Here is an 18,525-nt window from a genome sequence, read left to right on the forward strand (position 1 = left end):
TGATAGATAGGGGAGGCTTTATTATCAGTTGTAGATGGCCAAAGTGGCATCGTTGTTCTTATGCACACATCTCACAGTAATAGCAGAATGATCCGTGGTAGTAAGAATTGATATTTAAGTCATGTCATACGTCCACACGTTATTACCATTTAGAAAATGTTATTACTGTCAGATTTCTCGTTTTGCTCCCACTCGAAGATTAATTATATCGATCTAACGAGAGCACGTCTTATCCCACTGAAAGATTATATCGATCTAACGAGAACACGTCTTATCCCACTCGAAGATTATATCGATCCAAAGAGAACACGTCTTATCCCACTCGAAAATTATATCGATCCAAAGAGAACACGACTTATCCCACTCGAAGATTATATCTATCCAAAGAGAACACGTCTTATCCCACTCGAAGATTATATCGATCTAACGAGAACACATCTGACACGAAGTACTACATATAAATAACAACAGAATCAAAAGAGAGATGCTCTTTCATTTTTGACGATTAACATGAGCTACCGCTTTTCCAATAGTGCTCTGTTCTTTCTGCCAAAATGCTGAACATGTTGCATGAAAGTAGCAAATAAAGTGAAAATGACGACACCTGTTGAATGATTTTGATTGTACGCATGATTATACTAAATATATGGCAATGAAGATAAAGGAAGCAAACGTATGACTTATTGGCCACAATTTATATAGTTTTTATTTACAACAGAAAATATTTTTCATATAACCTGCAAGTGTAAAATGCATTGTCCTGTGTTAAAAATCTACATATGGATTTCTTTGTTAAAAATGATATTATTTAATAGAAAAATAAACGATTTTGATACAAAAATATGCTTTTTTCACAAAGCTTTTCCAGTTATTTTATGAAAATGTAATCTCTCTTCCTTATATGCTCCTCGTCAAAAGTCATTTATGCACGTGTCCATAACTTAACAGAGTAATATTGCAGAACATATTAACCATTTATTTCTTGTTCTCGTCTAAAAAAAACAATAAAAGAGATCTTACAATGACTCTGACTCTCTCTCTCTCTCTCTCTCTCTCTCTCTCTCTCTCTCTCTCTCTCTATATATATATATATATATATATATATATATATATATATATATATATATATATATATATATATATATATATATATATATATATATTTCTCATTGCACATTAAGGCACATAATGTATGGCATAAACTCTCTCTCTCTCTCTCTCTCTCGTTTTCGCAATTTATGGCAGCAAACTCTTCAAAGATATCTTCAATTATTGGTGTCGGTAGAGTTCCTAACTGTGAAAGCAAACCAAAATAAACTTTACATATTCATATTGAAAGTAGATGAAAAGCATACAAAATGCAAATCTTGCAAGTCTCTCTGTGCTTTTCAGTTCGTAGAGAACGGTCTACATTCTCGCATAATTCTTTAAGATACTTATGATAATTACTGAAATCTCCAGTCTCTTTGTTCACTTGGATTACAACGAGATTTATAACAAATCTTCGTCTTGATTGTCAAACTTAGTCATTTCCAACAAAAGTGATAAAATCAGATTTGATCTAATATTTATGAAATCCATTATTTTGATCAGATAACCTCCTGCTTGAATCTCTGGTGAATATTTTGTGAGAGACCGAAAGATTCAGGGCTCAGAACCATGATTGGTGATGAGGATGCCGAGGTGTCCGAATGCAAAATCGGGATAGACGAATGCACTGGTGGCTGACTATTAGGGCATGGGCTGTCACTCATTGTTGACACTATGACCGTTGAATCTGGTGGTGAAAGGGTCGATGAAGGAGAGTGCTCCACTGATCCTCCAAGGTTCAGATAATTTGGGGATGAATAGGACCCTGGTCCGTGCCCTAATGGCGGACTATGACTGTCGGATCTAAGAGGCAATATTGAAGGATCGCCTACAGAGAGAGCGTCTTGACCGGGAGAATCTGCTAGATGGTCGTTGTAAGGTATTGGGGCCATCATTGGTGAAGCCAAGTTCATTGAACTGGAATGGTGGGGATTCTGTGGGATCTCAGAGTTGGCCCCTGAAATGGAATAAAACGTTAATGAGCACACACAGTGGAATGCGAAAGAGAAAACACAAGTTCGTTGTTTTTTCATAGTTTCATGTGAAAGCCTTTCAAGGATACCTTGAATAAACAAAGCCGTTACATGCGGTAAAAAAGCAACAACACAGACTGGTTCAAATATAACTGACTGTATCGTTTTGCCAATCTCACTATTTCTTTCACATCATCTAGGTAATCTTCAGACTGATATTATTTACGGTCTGTCTGGTTCCCCAGAAAATACGAAAAAAACTAGCAAAGGCAACACGACGAGATTTATTTTGAAGTAATTTTGTGTTGTGGCTTATAGTTTTTTAATACTATGAATTCTTGATGTATGTATGGACGGATGGATGGATGGATGCATGCATGTATGGCATATCAGCACCCTCCAGGTTATGTACTGCTGATCATGCGCTAGTACTCAAAAGTGCTAAATGCAAAATGTTTGCAAAATCCGACGAAAATTAATATACATCTTGTGACAAGAATAAAATATAAAGAAATTACAAAAGCTCTTGAAAAGTCATACAAATCGAAGGCAAAAAGGGAAAGAGCCCCCTCAAAATACAAAGAAGAAAATTTATTTTATCAGCTATACTGTTTCAAAAAGTCTATGAACTTTGCAGGTGAAATGCAATACGAGGTGGAACACACGGAAAATGGGGTTGCCCTCCTATTCTACACCCCGATGTTCGCGTGGGTGGGTGGGTGGGTTAGGGTGGTGATATTCTTCATGGGGTAGCAATTTTCGTATATTTCACGGTTACTAGAAACCATGAAACGAAAGTCTCAACGAAAAGTGACCCCTCTGTGGAAACAATAGGACCATTTACAAATTACACCAATTTAAGTGCCTTTAAAAATGTCATAGTTCCCAGTCAAATAAAACGTATACCCACGAAAATGAAAGAATCCACTGTATCTACTAGCGGCAATAAAGAACATAACATGGAAAACTATGCCAGCTCATGTGTTGTACGATAGACTGATGCTATAATGCAAGGCCATGCTTTTTGGGTTCGAAAAGACCTAAGTCTATTCAATAACGGACGTTCTCCTATTGAAAAAAAACTGCAACATGTTTCGTATTTGCCGATTATAAATGCAAAGGCTTGCATTTCTAATTATTTCCTCTGGTGAGAAGAATGATTCAGTATGAGCAACTTCGAAGTTTGAAAAATAAATATTTCCGGTAAATAGAGTCAAGAAATACATAGTTGAACTTTCCGGAATCCGTAACTTTCCTGGTATTTTGATACTACTGGGCATGTACGCTCCTGACAACGCAAAGTCATGCATGTCAAAGACAGCACAGAAGCATGTTACAAAGAATACATATCGTTAATTTTGGGACCAAAAATAAAAGTCCAACTTCTCAGTTAGACAGTTACACCGGCAACGTTTCGTCAGCTAGTTAAGTGACAAGCTATAAAGAAAAAACAATTACCTCCCAAAAGCATTTCCTGCAATAGATTGTCGATCTTGGCCATTCCGAACAATTTAGCAAACTGTATCTGCTCAATCATTTGCCACGTGATACTCTGTAAAGCGGGAAGAAGCAGAAGCATTTCACCAAAGCGCCCTCTGGAGTCATATTGCCGATCATTAATGTAGTCTTCCAGATTGACCTGTACTTGATACCGGAACGCCTTGATTTTGGCGGAGTCACTGATTCCTTTGGCATCTAAAATACAAAAAAAATAATCATTATTTCAATAAATACTGATAAAATCTACTATCACGGTAACTACGGTTTATAATTGGTCGACATCCACTTTTACTCTATCGTTCGTCTGCACGAATTGTTTTCACAGTAATATAACAATCCAACATATGAAGCCAAAAATATGTATTGAATTACGCAGGCTTCATGAAATAAAAAATGACCTACCCCTAATGAGTGCTAGTTATTGATATACATGCCCAGCCTTTATGTATACACTAGGAATCAACATTATCAGAGATGATGGAGACAAGGGATATGCTAGCAGCAAAAGATCTCGCATACGGATGTATGATCAAAAGAAAACTTGGCATTTTGTTAAACACCGGAAACAAAACTTTACGGACTCTTCTAATAACTATCATTTGACGTTTCTCTCAAGCCCCCTTTTAAGCATAACACTTTCCGATCTATTATCCTTTATGACAGAGCAGAAAGAAGTGTACCTGGATCAAAAAATACCACGGCTTTCAAGCAGGCGAACTCGGAGTCATCTATCTGTACATCTCTAAGTGGTTTGACCAGTTCATCCAATATTCTGGTCGCTATTCTTCCAATTTCCATGTCATTTGTTAGTCGTGGAATGACTGCCTCGTTTCCGAGGAGCAGGACATCCTTAAATTGAATGGACCGCCTAGCTACACCTAGAATAAGGTGTTCGCCGGCATGGGCACGAAGTAGCGCCACCTATCGAACATAACAAGGAAACTGAAATAGTAGAGCACCAATATGGTTTTCCATTTGGGGCAGAAAAAAATCAATACACAGAAACATGAAGCATTTCGATAAAGCCCGCTGGTGTCTACTATGATTTATTTCACGAGACAATGAAATAATTTTGGGTGTTAGCATTTATAGTCACAACAGAATTTATCTCTCAAAACCCACACGAGTATGACAATGACATGAAATATATACAATGACCATCACATGTGGAAAAGAGATTTAGAGCCTTCAAACTATTTTCTAAAGGATTTACTTGCAACAATACCTGTCAATGGGTTGGAAAGGTACACAGAAAGACACACACACACACATGCACCATTGCCAGATCAGCTTTTTGTTTTTGTTACCTTCAATTCGGAAGCGGTTTCTTGCTCTTTAATTGCAAGAAATAATCACTAAAATGCAAACATCAAGATGGTACCATTGTGATATATCTTTCAGAAAGCGATAATTTAAATAGTCAGTTGTAATGAATGGTGTCTATTACGTAATAATTTGTTTACGTTTCTGTATGCCACGTTCCAATTTTTAGTAAATCTCTGCGATGACCTACCTGATCATCTAGCGGTAGTTCACAGAAGCACGGAATGTATTTGGCCCATTCTACCAAGACAAGTAGCTGTTGTTTCATTGACTCACACACATCATTGGCATTGGCCACTCTCTTTTGCGACAAGTCTGCCATAGTGATTGTTGGAGATGCGATCTGTAGCAGACAACAATGAAAATTAACCTGCCACTCTGATTCCGGCATAAACGTACTGTCCCACTGCATACGCATTTAATATATATATATATATATATATATATATATATATATATATATATATATATATATATATATATATATATATATATATATATATATTGGTGAAATCATAATCTTACTCTACTTAAGAGTTTTAACAGGACTCTCATTAGACAAGATTTTTTTCCCTCACAAAACATAACCCTCGGGATATTATCCTCGTTCAACCAGACTCACACGTGACTCCGTCTGTGAGATCCCCGCTAATCCAGGGTTCCTCGTTGGAAGAAGATCTCACTAAACCACGGGAGAGGTCTGGTTGGAGGACCCGATATAATCCACGTAATACTTTTATTTCGTAGGACTCTTTAAGAGAAGTGAAGAATATTTACTATGAAAATGAATATTTGCAAATATTATGATCATAGACTAATTGTTGATAAATAAATTATAAGATGATGAGGTAAATAACGACTGCTATGATTTATGTCTACAAAACGTGTGCAACGAACTCTGGCAACATATGAATTCTAAATTTAAAGTGTACTCTTTTTTATTCAAATGAGAAAAGGACCAATTTAATGCCTGGACCAATACTGATTCAAACATAGGAATATAAAGAAATGAAGAAGGTCCTACAATAAAATGTATCTTAAAGAGATTAATTAAATTATGAGAAAACTATTTATTTTGATAAAATACCTGTCTGGAAAGAATCTCTGCGTTCAGAAGCGTACTGACTGACAGCGAACCGTTATTTCCCAGCTCCTCGTATGTCGTCCTTCTTACACTTATTCTGTCTCTCTCATTCTGGACGGCTGAAAAATGACACTGAATTTAACTTTCCAGTACAAAAACGTCCAGATTCATCTTAAAGATAATCTAAGACAGGGTCCATTTGGACACTCTATTCAAGAAAGCTCTATGCCTCGTGAAATTCATTTCTAAAAGCACACAGGTGATGGTTTTAAGCATGAGTTACTCAATGGGACTGACTCTACTGGGCGAAAACAATTTCCAAGAATTCGAGATAAAACTATGTCTTTCTCTTCACTGCTGATTGTTGAAACCATCTCTTATGTTCTTTTGCAATAACAAGAGTTTAAAATTAACTACTGTGGCGGACATACTTGATGTCAGACTGGCACACTTTTCAATTAGGATTAAGCAGAGATCATTAAGACTTTTTTGTGAAAATCAAGTATCAATAGACTCAATATGGCCCTCCATTCAGGGCGAGCAGCAACAGCAAAATTTTAAAACAGCCGTTTTTATGTAGGACCAACTAGGCATCATAAAAAATGTATTGGTGAAAGCCCATGTCGATAGAGCCATCCATTTTAGGAGTAGTAGAGATAACAATAGTTTCATTTTGTGGGTCAGTCTGTATCAATTTAATTTAAGACCATATAGACACTGTAAAAACTCTTCTGGTGAAAATTCCATATAAAAAGAATCTCTATTTAAGAGGTGTAGTAAACAAGACGGTCATATTGGTCGTTAGATCATCACCATTTTAAATTAGGACCAGCAAGACTTTACAAATGTCTTCTAGAAAAAAAAAAACTCATATTGATATAACTTTCCGTTTTGGAGCAGTAATAAAATATAATTTTAAAAATAGCCGCAACAGTGATTACACTGGATATCAGATGCACACTATGTCCATTTACAGTGACAATTAGATATCATAAGAACTCTTCAGGTACAAACATAATACCTATAAAACCAACCATCTGGGAGAAGTATCGATAATACTATTTTCTAGATGAACACTGTAGAACCTATACTACAACTAGACATCATATGAAATCGTAAAGGGCAAACGACGCATTTCTTTTTGTTCAGGAGATTTAGCGATAACATCATTTTATTTTACGATGGCTGATGTGGCAGACATACTGCACATTAGATCGGCACCATTTTCATCTAGGACTAAGTAGACATCATCAGAAGTATTTTAGTAATATGGTCATCCATTCAGGATGAGCAGCTATAGCTACTGAATAGCAGCCATTTATTAGACATCAGATCGGTCCCGTTTTCATTTAGTCCAAATTAGACATCACAAAACATCTTCTGGTCAAACTTCTTGTATATATGACCTTCCTTTCAGGAAAAGTAGTGATAGCGCGATTTTCAAGATGGCAATGGTTGCCGTGGCGACCGTATTATGCGTCAGATCAATAACATTTTCATTTATGTTCAAGTAGACATCAAAAGAAATGTTTAGTAGAAATACTATATTGATATTACCATCAATTCAGGAAGATGAGTGAAAAGATGCAAAATATAGCCACTGTTTCTGCCATATTATACATCAGACTTACGCCATTTTTATTTAGTAGATCAAACAGACATCAAAAAAGTCTTCTGGTGAAAAACCCATGACAATATGACCTTCCGTTCAGGAGAAGTAGCGATAGCAATATTTTCTGGATGACTTCCGTGAGGGCCATATTGGACCTCTTATCGGCACCATTTTCATTAGGACCAAATATACATCATGGGAAGGAGTTTAGCGCAAATCCCACGTTGATACGACCATCCATTCAGGAAGAGGAACGATTATACGATTTTTAAGATGGATGATGCGGTGACCATACTGTATGTTTAAACGGGTTAATTTTCAAACCAACTAGACCATTGGACAGATAGGTGTGTAACGTTTCATGGTAATTCTCCAAGTAGTTTAGGAGCAGTTGCGACTGAAAACTTGTGCTAACGAACGGATAGACTGACGACATACGACTGATGAAAAACCATCCCATAAGCTCTTCTGGTCTACGGCCAGCAGAACTAATAACGAAAAATAATATCTTTTAAAATCTACAAGCGTTAGAGTTGAACTGAAGCGACGTAACTTAGACCAAAGATACTTTAATCAGCCTTAAGCCTTGGAATGACTGCGGTCGCCAAAATTACCTTCTTTTTTCATGCCAGCTCTGAAACATTTCTTTAAACGACAGTATCTGCATTGGTTTCTCTTGTCCTTGTCTACTACACAATTCCTGCTGAAACGGCACGTGTACACATGATTTTTGCGAACACTCCGGCGGAAAAAGCCTTTGCAGCCGTCACAGCTCGCGGCCCCATAGTGCTTTCCTGTGGCACGGTCTCCACAAATTGAACAGAATTGGCTCAGCCCCTGGGTCGGGGAAGAAGGTCCCAAAGCTTGTACATTTGTAATACCCTGCAGACCGATGTCTGTGGAATCTGGAAAAAAAAACAACAGAGTAGTTCATTTTTTCCCTTCATCTTTTTCTAACATATTTCTTGCCAACCGTTCAAATCTTTGTTGCTATCGTCACTGGTAGTTCATGACGGATATGAAACTTGTATCACAGGCAGCCTTCATGAAATTAAGATCACACTTCAAGTCAAATTTTCCTCAAATAAATCATTAACTCTCTATGATGAGATACTTAAAATTATTAAAAAATCAATTCTCTAGAAATTAAATTTTTGCATACGTCACTGGTAACTCTCTGCGATTTTGTACAAAGCAAATACTTTAGAAGTTTTAGATTTCTTGATGTGAAATAAATTTAGTAAAAAGTGGAATTGGATAGTAAGGAGAAAAGTTAGTAAGTGTTTTATATCGCTACTTGCGGACTTCTGAATATAATTTCATGCGATTCAAATGTATAAATTCGTTTCAATCATCGGTGTATGAGAGGGTACCTGTAAATTATGTTGAAATGGCACTATGCAATATGGACGAAGTCAAATTATGCGATGACTTCAACGTTCTTCAAACTGATGGTTTAAATTTAAGTGCATCATCGATAAACATGACACAGTAATACAAAAATTTATAGATAGAGCTCCCTCAGTAAATATTTTATACAATGTATTGGAGGTAAGTTAATGTTATCTGAACGTTCCACAAGTCCGTCCCCACTGCAGTTTCTCCCAGCCAAGCCTGGGTAAGACATTTTCTTTAGAGATTTTATAAAGTGAAACGATGAACACCAAAAAGAGAAGTAATGTACGAGTTATAAGTAGGTGTCTTCTCTTGAACTGCATTTAGCCGGTCTCACGCGAACATGTCACGGTATGGTTTTCTTTCTCGGGACAATCTTATATAATGTAACGATTTAACCAACATATATCATGTCTTTACTACCGTAAGTTCGACTCATGAACTGAGACTGCGCATGATCTAGAACGTGTAACAATACATTCTTTGCAAACAAGACTACCAATTGTGTCGATACATCGAGTCTGAACAATTCATTGCTAAACAGAAACATAAAATAAAAGCATATTTCGAAAACTTTTAAAGTGTGTTAAAGCCTTGTGAATGGCCACGTCTTACTGCTACATTGTAGGTGTTAAATCTATCCCTGTACGCCACTGACGCAACTGTCACTAGTTTTTACTTCTTCATGTCATGGTTGTCCCGGTCAAATCATGTTCTATGAGATATGCTTCGTGTTTAAAGATATTCAAATAATTTTGGCATTTTACGCAGATCTGTCGAGGTCTTAAAATGTTAAAATGTGTGTCTCTTTTGACTGAAGATTTATGTTAAGATATGAAATTCTATCTTAGCATTTATTCTTCCCCGTAATGTAATGTAAAGCAGGCTATAGTTTCTCGTCACAATAGAAAATTTCTTTTGCTTAAATTGTGTTGAAGATTTACAAATACTTAAGTAATACATTTAGAATCGATAGAATACAGTAGGCTACTGTCTGTATATATCCGTGGTTGCCGTTCACGACCTTCGTACTCGCCATGTCCAGTGATTTCTATAAACCACGTCTAAACTTCCGTACACAAAGTGAAAACTGCAAATACCGAAATATATGCACTGGTTATTGACCAATTAAATACATGGGTAATATATTTCAATATTTTCTATTTGGAAAATGGAAGCAGAAGGATGCAGAACTAGTTATGGCCTGCTTTAATATTTGCTACATTTCAATTAACTATAAATATATCATCAACATTCTGTCATTACAATGAAATTATCCCTCAAATGCGAAACTAGTTATTTAATAACCGTCCTAAGTGTTTCGTATGTAAAGCGTATTTCTTTTCTGCCAAAGATGAAACACTTTGAAGTCGTAGATTATCACGTATGTGTGACGTTGCAACTGAATAGATTTGTAACTAGATCTGCGTTTGTAACAAAAGACCCCAAAGCTGACCGGAAGATCTAACCCCCCAAAATTAAAACATTTTTTTAAAACAATTTTGTGAAATTCTAATTCAGACGTTCACATATGCATTCAAACATGAAAACCAAATCTTATTTGTTCTCCTCGTGTGTTTTTTTTAAAATACCTAATAACGCTAACAAGTTCTTTTGTTTTCGTTTTATCTTAAATCAAACAAGTTTACAAATGTGAAACAAAACCTGACAAAAATTATTGCTATAAATTAACAGAAATATGCTTAGGACAAATAAAAAGTATGTTTGGTTCTGGTAACCCTATTTTTTCTTGCTGACCCTACCTTTTTGGAAGGGAGAGAGAAATAAATTTGGAAAAAGAAAAAGAAAATCGAGAGAAAACCAAAACGAAAAAAGGGATGCAACTATAATACAAGTTAAATTCAGGATGCGAAGGACACTTATTTTCTAGTTTATGCTTCATTTTTCACAAAAAGAATGTTTTTACTGACCTAATTACACTTTTTCATTGTAACCAGAACATATATACTTTATTTGGCCAAACCGAACAATGAATGGTTTATGCCTTTAAAAAAAACATGTCCCCCCAAAAAAATTGTCCAAAAATATATTATTTAATATCTGAATATATAACCAGGTCATCTGAATATAAGTGCAAAAATACAGGGCAAATTTAATTTGTTTAACTTTAGAACTAAACTTACGGTTCAGGTTCACTTTGCCAATGTTTTCTCCAAAAATGATGTCAATAGTCCACGTACCTCAATTTGCTGATATCTTCCCGGTTAATTGTTTTGCATGATAAATCTGAACAAGAGTAAAGAGTTATCACTTGCAAATCAAACCTGGCTTTCCACAGATATCCATGCCAATCCACTCTTCGTTTACTCATTTTCCGAGAGTGTATTTATCTTGATTTTATATCGAGCATGAAGATTTGTTTTAAAAGGAAAAGACTCTTTACTTGAAGATTGCCACTTCACCACACAATACGATTATTTATTTAAACAAATGTTTAATGAAAAGCGGCAGGAAAGCGGGAAAGCGTATATATAAAAGAAGCAACAAATACACAACAGAAGCAACAAATACACAACAAAGGCAACAAATACACAACACAAGCAGCAAATACACAACAGAAGCAACAAAAACAGACATACCTATAAAGAAATGCATGTATATGAGTAAAATTAATATGCTAAAAACGATCGTCTGCAATATGCTGACACTGTTTGAATACTCGCTGAGGGTAGCACAGTATATCAGTCACATATACTTTTGCAAACATATTTATTCTTCATTTTCGATATCCCCCCCCCCCCTTTTTCTTCCCATGTCAACGTTATTCAACTTTAAGTCTTTAAATTCTCCATATTCTAGAATACAATATCATAAATAAAAAAGTTGTGTTGTATTCAACAACTATTGTAGTTTACAATGTTTTTCAGCACTGAAAGACATAATTTAAATTATGCGAACTCCTACTAATACAAGCGGCTGTGTTCAGCATTGGCACTGTGCTTGTTCTGTGGGGTTTTTTTTAGGCAGATAAAAACTGCGGCCTTTTCGACCTGAATTATTAAATATCACTTCTTTACAAATTAATGTACTTATCGGGAAATAAGTATCAAGTGCAAGGACATCTTGTGCAGGAACAGTGCTCACTCTTTATAATGCTCTTCATGGACGCCATAAAAGTAATACGCGTTATAAGTGAGAAGTCACATAAAAAGCGACGTTCAAACAATAACGTGCCCTGACAGCTCAATAAAATACAAAAAGAGAACATTTAATAATGTAAAATCGCGTTATTATATGTTATCATGAGCCAGTAACTGAACAAAATAAGTTGAATAAATTAAGATTGTATTACAAAATAAAATGCGACCAGGTTAATGGTATCCATGTCATTATAAAGAGGGGCAGAGTTATAACCATGGGCCTCACTGTGAGGAACCACTGAAGCTATTTTTGTATGGCCTAGTAAATGAAATGACTTACCTTCGTAATAGTAATACTGTTCTCTCTGCGATGACTCTAAAATGGAATACAGCGTATTAGTCGGTGTATCAGGAAAGGGATAAGGATAAAACTCAGGCATAGTAGCTCTAGAATCTTGGCAATCGTAAAAGTCTGATCTTTAGGAAGCTTTGTCACTGTTCTCTCTTTGTAGAAAACCCTGTAATGATTGGTTTAAAGTATCAAATGTTTCAAAACTGGTGGAAGTAAGTCTTTCCGTCAATGTACACTTGACAACAATGAGACCTCCATGCAGTCTCAGGAAATATAAATGCAAGACAAGTAATATACAGGCTTACCAGTTCCGGTGACAACCGTGCCAAGGTCCACCTTCCACCATTTGGAATTACACCACCCACTCGTTTCCCATTCGTATTGAAATACATGCATAAGCTTGTCCTTCCCTGTCTTGTTCTGATCCAATCCCCATTGTTTACTTTTCATAATAGACTACTGATAGGGAAATATAGTAGTACTCGGGGATTCTCGGATTTGTTCAGAAGAAATTATCTTTCAATAGGGTTCCTTATCGCACACCTCGACAGGGGTAAAATAACACAGTTCTTAAAAACAAAGTAGCAACCCATATTTATCTAATTTTACGTTAGTGGGTATGGGAACAAAGCCTGTGAGAGGAATTTGAATAAATGGACATCCCATTAATTATGGAAGATGATTGGCATGACAATCGTAGAAAAACAAAGTCAGCGTGCAACTGTCTGACATAATCCGATAGAAGACATTCTTCCGTTAAAGACAATGGTTTCATGAGACAACATTGTTCCGAACTAACCGATATTCGTGTAGCACACGGTTTTCAAACAGAAACTTTATCTTATGATCGAATAAAACTGAAAACTTGTTAATCTTACAATTTTCTTAATTTTATTCACAATATTTCTCTCATTACGAGTAGCTTTTGTTACTTCGAAATCGTTTTATTTATTTATTCATTTCCAATTTAAAAATAGCTAAAATAAATATTAATAGTACACTGTTATTGGTCCCAGAAACACTTAAATTTGATTACGCAATAGATTCAAAAAATACAAAACTGGAGTAGCAAAAGATTTATATAATTGCCAATATTCATGCAAATATATTAAGCAATCTATCTAAATATGGCTTAAACAGACGAGAAATGTAAAAATATTAATAAATTTAATTATTCTCATTTAACACTACCAGCCAACTATTTTCTTCTTAACGTTTTTTTTTTGATTCTCCTTTACAGTTAATAAAAAATTGAGCGATTGAAAATTTAGTATTTTTTTTGGTGTCATGTTTATAAATTATGATTCTAAAGAAACTTGGGCATTATATGGCAAGTAGAAAATGTTCAAACAAGCTGAATAAAGAAAACTGTCCTGCTGATACAGGTTAATCGAGTTTAAGGTTTGTTCTTACTGGTTTATTTGTATATGTTAGCGGTTCCATCGAAAGATAGTCGGTCATTTTAAGTACATGAAAGCGTTAAGGTAATGCTAGATACTGGGATATGTGTTATCACATGAAGTGGGCTTTTCTCTCCTTCCCTCACTCATTATCACACTAGAATTAGTACGTATCACTCCTTAATAGCTAAACACGAGATAAGATTGTCATTTACGGGGAATCGAGTTACTGGTAGCTGAAAACGTTTGGAAGTAATACTTGAACAGTTGAGAAACCTTGAAACTAAAGGTACAAGCTAATTTAATGTATTTTTCCAATATTTTGTCACTGGTTGTAGTTTGCGCTTTTCGATGAGTGCAACTGATTTTCATGAACAAATTTTTTTTGGCGGGGGAGGGGCGGTTTGACAAACTACTACACTTTCTCAATTTATTATATGAATTTTGAAAGATTTTTAAAATGAGGTTTCGTGTTTTAAAAAAATACGGACTTAGCATTAACCTTAAGATTCGTAATTACTACAAGTATAATACAAGTTTCTAGTCTACGTGCACTACACCGCTGCTGTATCGTAGCACTAATATTTTAACTTCATGCTGTTAGATTATTTCGTCCTTTCCGTGTTGGTAGCCGTGATTTCCTAGCATATACCATTGTTATAATCTTATAATAAACAATAGGAAATACGCTGGGACGGAAAGGGAAATTTTTAAAATTCCGTTCACCAGCAGCACAAAAATTGGTATGTATGTATGTATGTATGTATGTATGTTTGTAACTTCGATCGATAGACAAACAACGTTATTAAGAATAAAATTCATCTGCATGTACAGCACGCTAGGCGCCTGCTGATATATTTGACGTGACGTAGGTAAATGACTGGGACATAAAAATGCCGGAGAAAGGGGAAAATTACGTTAATGAGAAAAGATCATACGGTAAAATCTTAACGCTCTTATGGTACTGACTGACATCAAGATCGACTTAGATAAAGTTTACGGATATAACTGTCATATACTATAATTACAATTACAGGGTCCTTTTATCATTTTAAAGATTGTCGCGAATGCTTGGAAGACGACCCACGTTCTGAAAGACCGTTGTATGTGAATGTTGAGTGGGAAATAGCTGTTGTGAAGGAAGCACCCGACGACAATGCTCGCTTGGAAAATACTAAAGAGTCATTTGAGCTCAGAAGGGTTGATGTAATATTGGACCCGCGCTTCTTGACGACTGAACAGACTCAGATTGAACTTTCCAAACAGCTATGGGCCACGTGTTCCAGTGAGATTGTTACAGGAGATGAGACATCAGTTTTCTTTTTTGAATCCGACTTATGAAAAACAAAAAAAAAAAAGTTTGGATCGGAGAAAACGAGCCCAGAACACAACTCGCTCCACGTAGTCGGATTGCCAATAGAGTTTTAAACGCATTAAATTTAGTGGTCTGTATCTGACTTCGCAGGTGTCACTTGACATTTTTAGGACTCCCGTATGTTGCCAGCTGTTGTGGAATACAATGGAACTATCCGTCCTCGCACCGAATTCCCAACTTATCCATCTAATCTAATACATAGGAACATAAAATTCGCCATCATTACAAACTTACTGAAGGGGCACGGCATGCAATTTTTGCCGAATCCTCATAACAACCCTGATTAAGTTTCAGTTGAATTTTGTAGAAACCCGTTATAAAAAAAATGGCTAAGGGTCAGATGATTTGAAAGCAGTCATGCGGTTGACGTGCCGTTTTCCAGTGTATAAACAACACATCAAAAGGTGAATATAAAATGGAATTTATAATGTACAAGTCTATTTTTAAAACTCAGATATCAAATCTAGCAATATTACCTTTTCTTCCTGGTTATCAGTCGATCGTTTAATCGGCACCAAAAGTCACTATTGTGCTAACGTGTCATTAAACCTAACAAGGGATTCTGACTCATTCAGTGCAAAAGTTTGCGCTCAACAGTTTCGTATTTTTCATAGGGTTGCATTTTTAAAGACACAGAATTTCCCAGGTTTTCACCACTGTTTATCCCGGCTATTTAAAAATGACGTATTATAATTTAGGTGTTGTTAAAAGAACTTTTACTTTCCATCATTTTTGATGTATGGTTGATGGGTGTCGTCAGGTTCATATGGTATAAGGCTTGGCCTTTTTTAAGATTTGCACCTATCAAAATCCTGCTAATTCCGCCTGATCGTTTCTTTATTTGCTTCAATGGTAAATTATTAAAACAAAGAGCCGATATATATATATATATATATATATATATATATATATATATATATATATATATATATATATATATATATATATATATATATATTAGTCTTTCAAAATTTGTTTTCCCTAGTTTTATAGCTGCAAAAGATAGTGTATTATAATCAGGCTAATTTTTTTTGGAGCACGTGGGAGCAGCCATTTTGGTGAGCTGTGTTCTTTGATCAGGTACACTTTTCAGAAGTAAAACATCCAAAGACATTTCAGCCACAGAAAGTAACATATACGTACGTCGACATTCTCTCAAAATAAACAAGTTCAACTTACACCTGTCACTCTCTGAGAAGAACATAAATCATGTCGAGCGCCCCTAAAATGGAAGCATTAAAACAGGATCAAGGTGAGAGATGGCAAGGTCGGCATCTGGTAAGTGAATGCATTATCAAGTGACTATGGCCTTGACAGCATCAGAATATCGGTCAAGTTGTTGCATACATGCATCGCTTTGATGATGATGATGATGATATATGCGAAAATAAAATTACACGCAATTTGTAAATTTGCAATAAAATAGGCGCAAAACAGTAAAACTTATTCATTGCTATTAGAAAGAAGAAATAAAAGCATACATGTCTATGTTTATAGCGTACCTTAGCATACTGTGTATGTACACCATTCCGGGGGGAATGATTATTCATACAGGAAGGGTTTCAAAAAGAAAATGTGTGTGATTAGGATTTTTAACGTAGCTTTAACAATTTTTCAGTCTTATCGCTTCGATGTTAGCAGTGTGGCAGTTTATTGTGATGTCTAGCACTGGGGCATCATGCCGCAAACATGTAGCATGATGTCCCACCCAGTCACATTATCCTCACACCAGGCCGACCAGTCCTAACACTAACCTCTTAATGCTGAGCGCATAGCGAGGCAGCTGTTCGTACTATTTTTGTAAGTCGTTGGTATGACTCGGCCGCGGTTCGAACCCACGACCTCCCGCTTCCGAGGAGGACGCTCAAACCACTAGGCCACCGGAGTGGTCCAAATTTTGTTAAAATTCGTTTTGTTTTGTTTGTTTTTGTTAAGAAAGGAAATTTTTTATAAATATGTTATACTGAGTGACGCAAGGACAACGTGGACTATATTTTTGGACCTTTATGGCACACGTGGACTATCGTTTCGGACTGTTATAGAAACACGAGGACTATCTTTTCGGACTTTTAAGTAATCATGTCCTAACAAAGAGTAACAATATCGTTGTCCAATGTTCAGACTTTGATGCTTTCCCTTTTACAAACAATTATACAATTATTCCTTACGAAAACTTCGAAAGCTAACGATAACCACCTAATGTATTTAAAACTTGCATCATACACACTTTTTTTCTTCGCTGACATTTTGTAATATTTAAACTCAAAGACAGACACAATGTTATACATGCAAAATTAAATGCTTTAAAGTTTGTACATAAAGTGGGGAAAAAATTCTATTGAGAAATCACCGAATGTTTAAACTACGTATGAGAATATGAGTAACACCATAAAACTGCATATGCATCTATATATATTATCAGAGTACTATGAAATATTTTTACATAATTTGTCTTGTGATATAAATTGCAACCTTTCAAACCGTTCAAAGCCAGAGGAATTAATTATTTACTAAAGTTCAACAACAACAAAATTGGCAGGTGAAATTTTGGCCAGTGCAATAGTTTCAATGAAATTAGTCCGTCTAATTCTTACCTATATGCACATAAGAAAGATCCATGAGGATGTAAATTTTCTACAGTCTGTGTCACAGTTGAATGTAGTCTTGAAGAGATGAAAATCCTGATTTAGTCAGCTGACTAATTCGATTGACATGTAAAACTAAGTCAATCTAGTTAGATAAATTTATATCTATTCGACTGGATATTACTTATCTTATAAACCTACAAAGCAGGCGAGATAATGAATTCATATCAGCATCATGGTATATTTACACAAGTACGTGGAAATATACATTATACCGTATGTGTGACATATTTTATTTCAATGACAAATTTTACTAAAATCTCCTAATCTATCAATTTACAATTTTCTCTAGTCGAAAGTGCTCTATCTTCACTAAGATTTTTTCACTTTTTCAGTTTTAACCGAATATCAAAAGAAAATTCGAGAAAATCAACACGACGCTGAAATGCTTGCCGTAAAAGACGTAATTATAGATACAAGTTAGAACAAGGGAGCCGAGAAGTTTTGGTGTGCACAGAGCTTACAGTAATAATTCAACTCCCATAGCAAATCTATGCAAAAACAATGATATTGCAATTTTAATAACTTTAAATTTCTGAATGCTCACGATCAATCCAATATTTATCAGCATAGATACATCCTTGATGGCAGCTTCTGTATTGAGTAGACTATATGAGCCGAGGCATTTTCAGGATCGACATTTGTTTTGAATTCCGCAACAAAGAGTCTGGTGTA

General features: G+C 35.5%; 1 protein-coding gene across 2 annotated transcripts in view; it reads right to left on the reverse strand.

The window, feature by feature from the left end:
- Positions 1-680: 680 nt before the first annotated feature.
- Positions 681-18,525, reverse strand: part of LOC149780749 (hepatocyte nuclear factor 4-gamma-like) — a 69,186-nt gene continuing 51,341 nt past the window's right edge. The window contains exons 1-8 of one of the 2 annotated variants that reach the window (XM_089937820.1): positions 17,800-17,911; positions 12,419-12,454; positions 8,197-8,487; positions 5,974-6,089; positions 5,077-5,229; positions 4,244-4,484; positions 3,522-3,758; positions 681-2,047 (exon numbers count right to left, since the gene is read on the reverse strand). In XM_089937820.1, the coding sequence (XP_089793946.1) occupies positions 1,590-2,047; positions 3,522-3,758; positions 4,244-4,484; positions 5,077-5,229; positions 5,974-6,089; positions 8,197-8,487; positions 12,419-12,454; positions 17,800-17,824 (1,557 nt within the window). In that variant the 5' untranslated portion in view covers positions 17,825-17,911 and the 3' untranslated portion in view covers positions 681-1,589. Of the gene's footprint in view, positions 2,048-3,521; positions 3,759-4,243; positions 4,485-5,076; positions 5,230-5,973; positions 6,090-8,196; positions 8,488-12,418; positions 12,455-17,799; positions 17,912-18,525 lie in introns of those variants that run through there. The other variant, XM_089937819.1, reaches the window with a different exon arrangement.

The sequence above is a fragment of the Sinohyriopsis cumingii genome, chromosome 16 (assembly GCF_028554795.1).
Source record: "Sinohyriopsis cumingii isolate HCF-2022 chromosome 16, ASM2855479v2, whole genome shotgun sequence".
In the NCBI taxonomy this organism is placed as follows: domain Eukaryota; kingdom Metazoa; phylum Mollusca; class Bivalvia; order Unionida; family Unionidae; genus Sinohyriopsis; species Sinohyriopsis cumingii.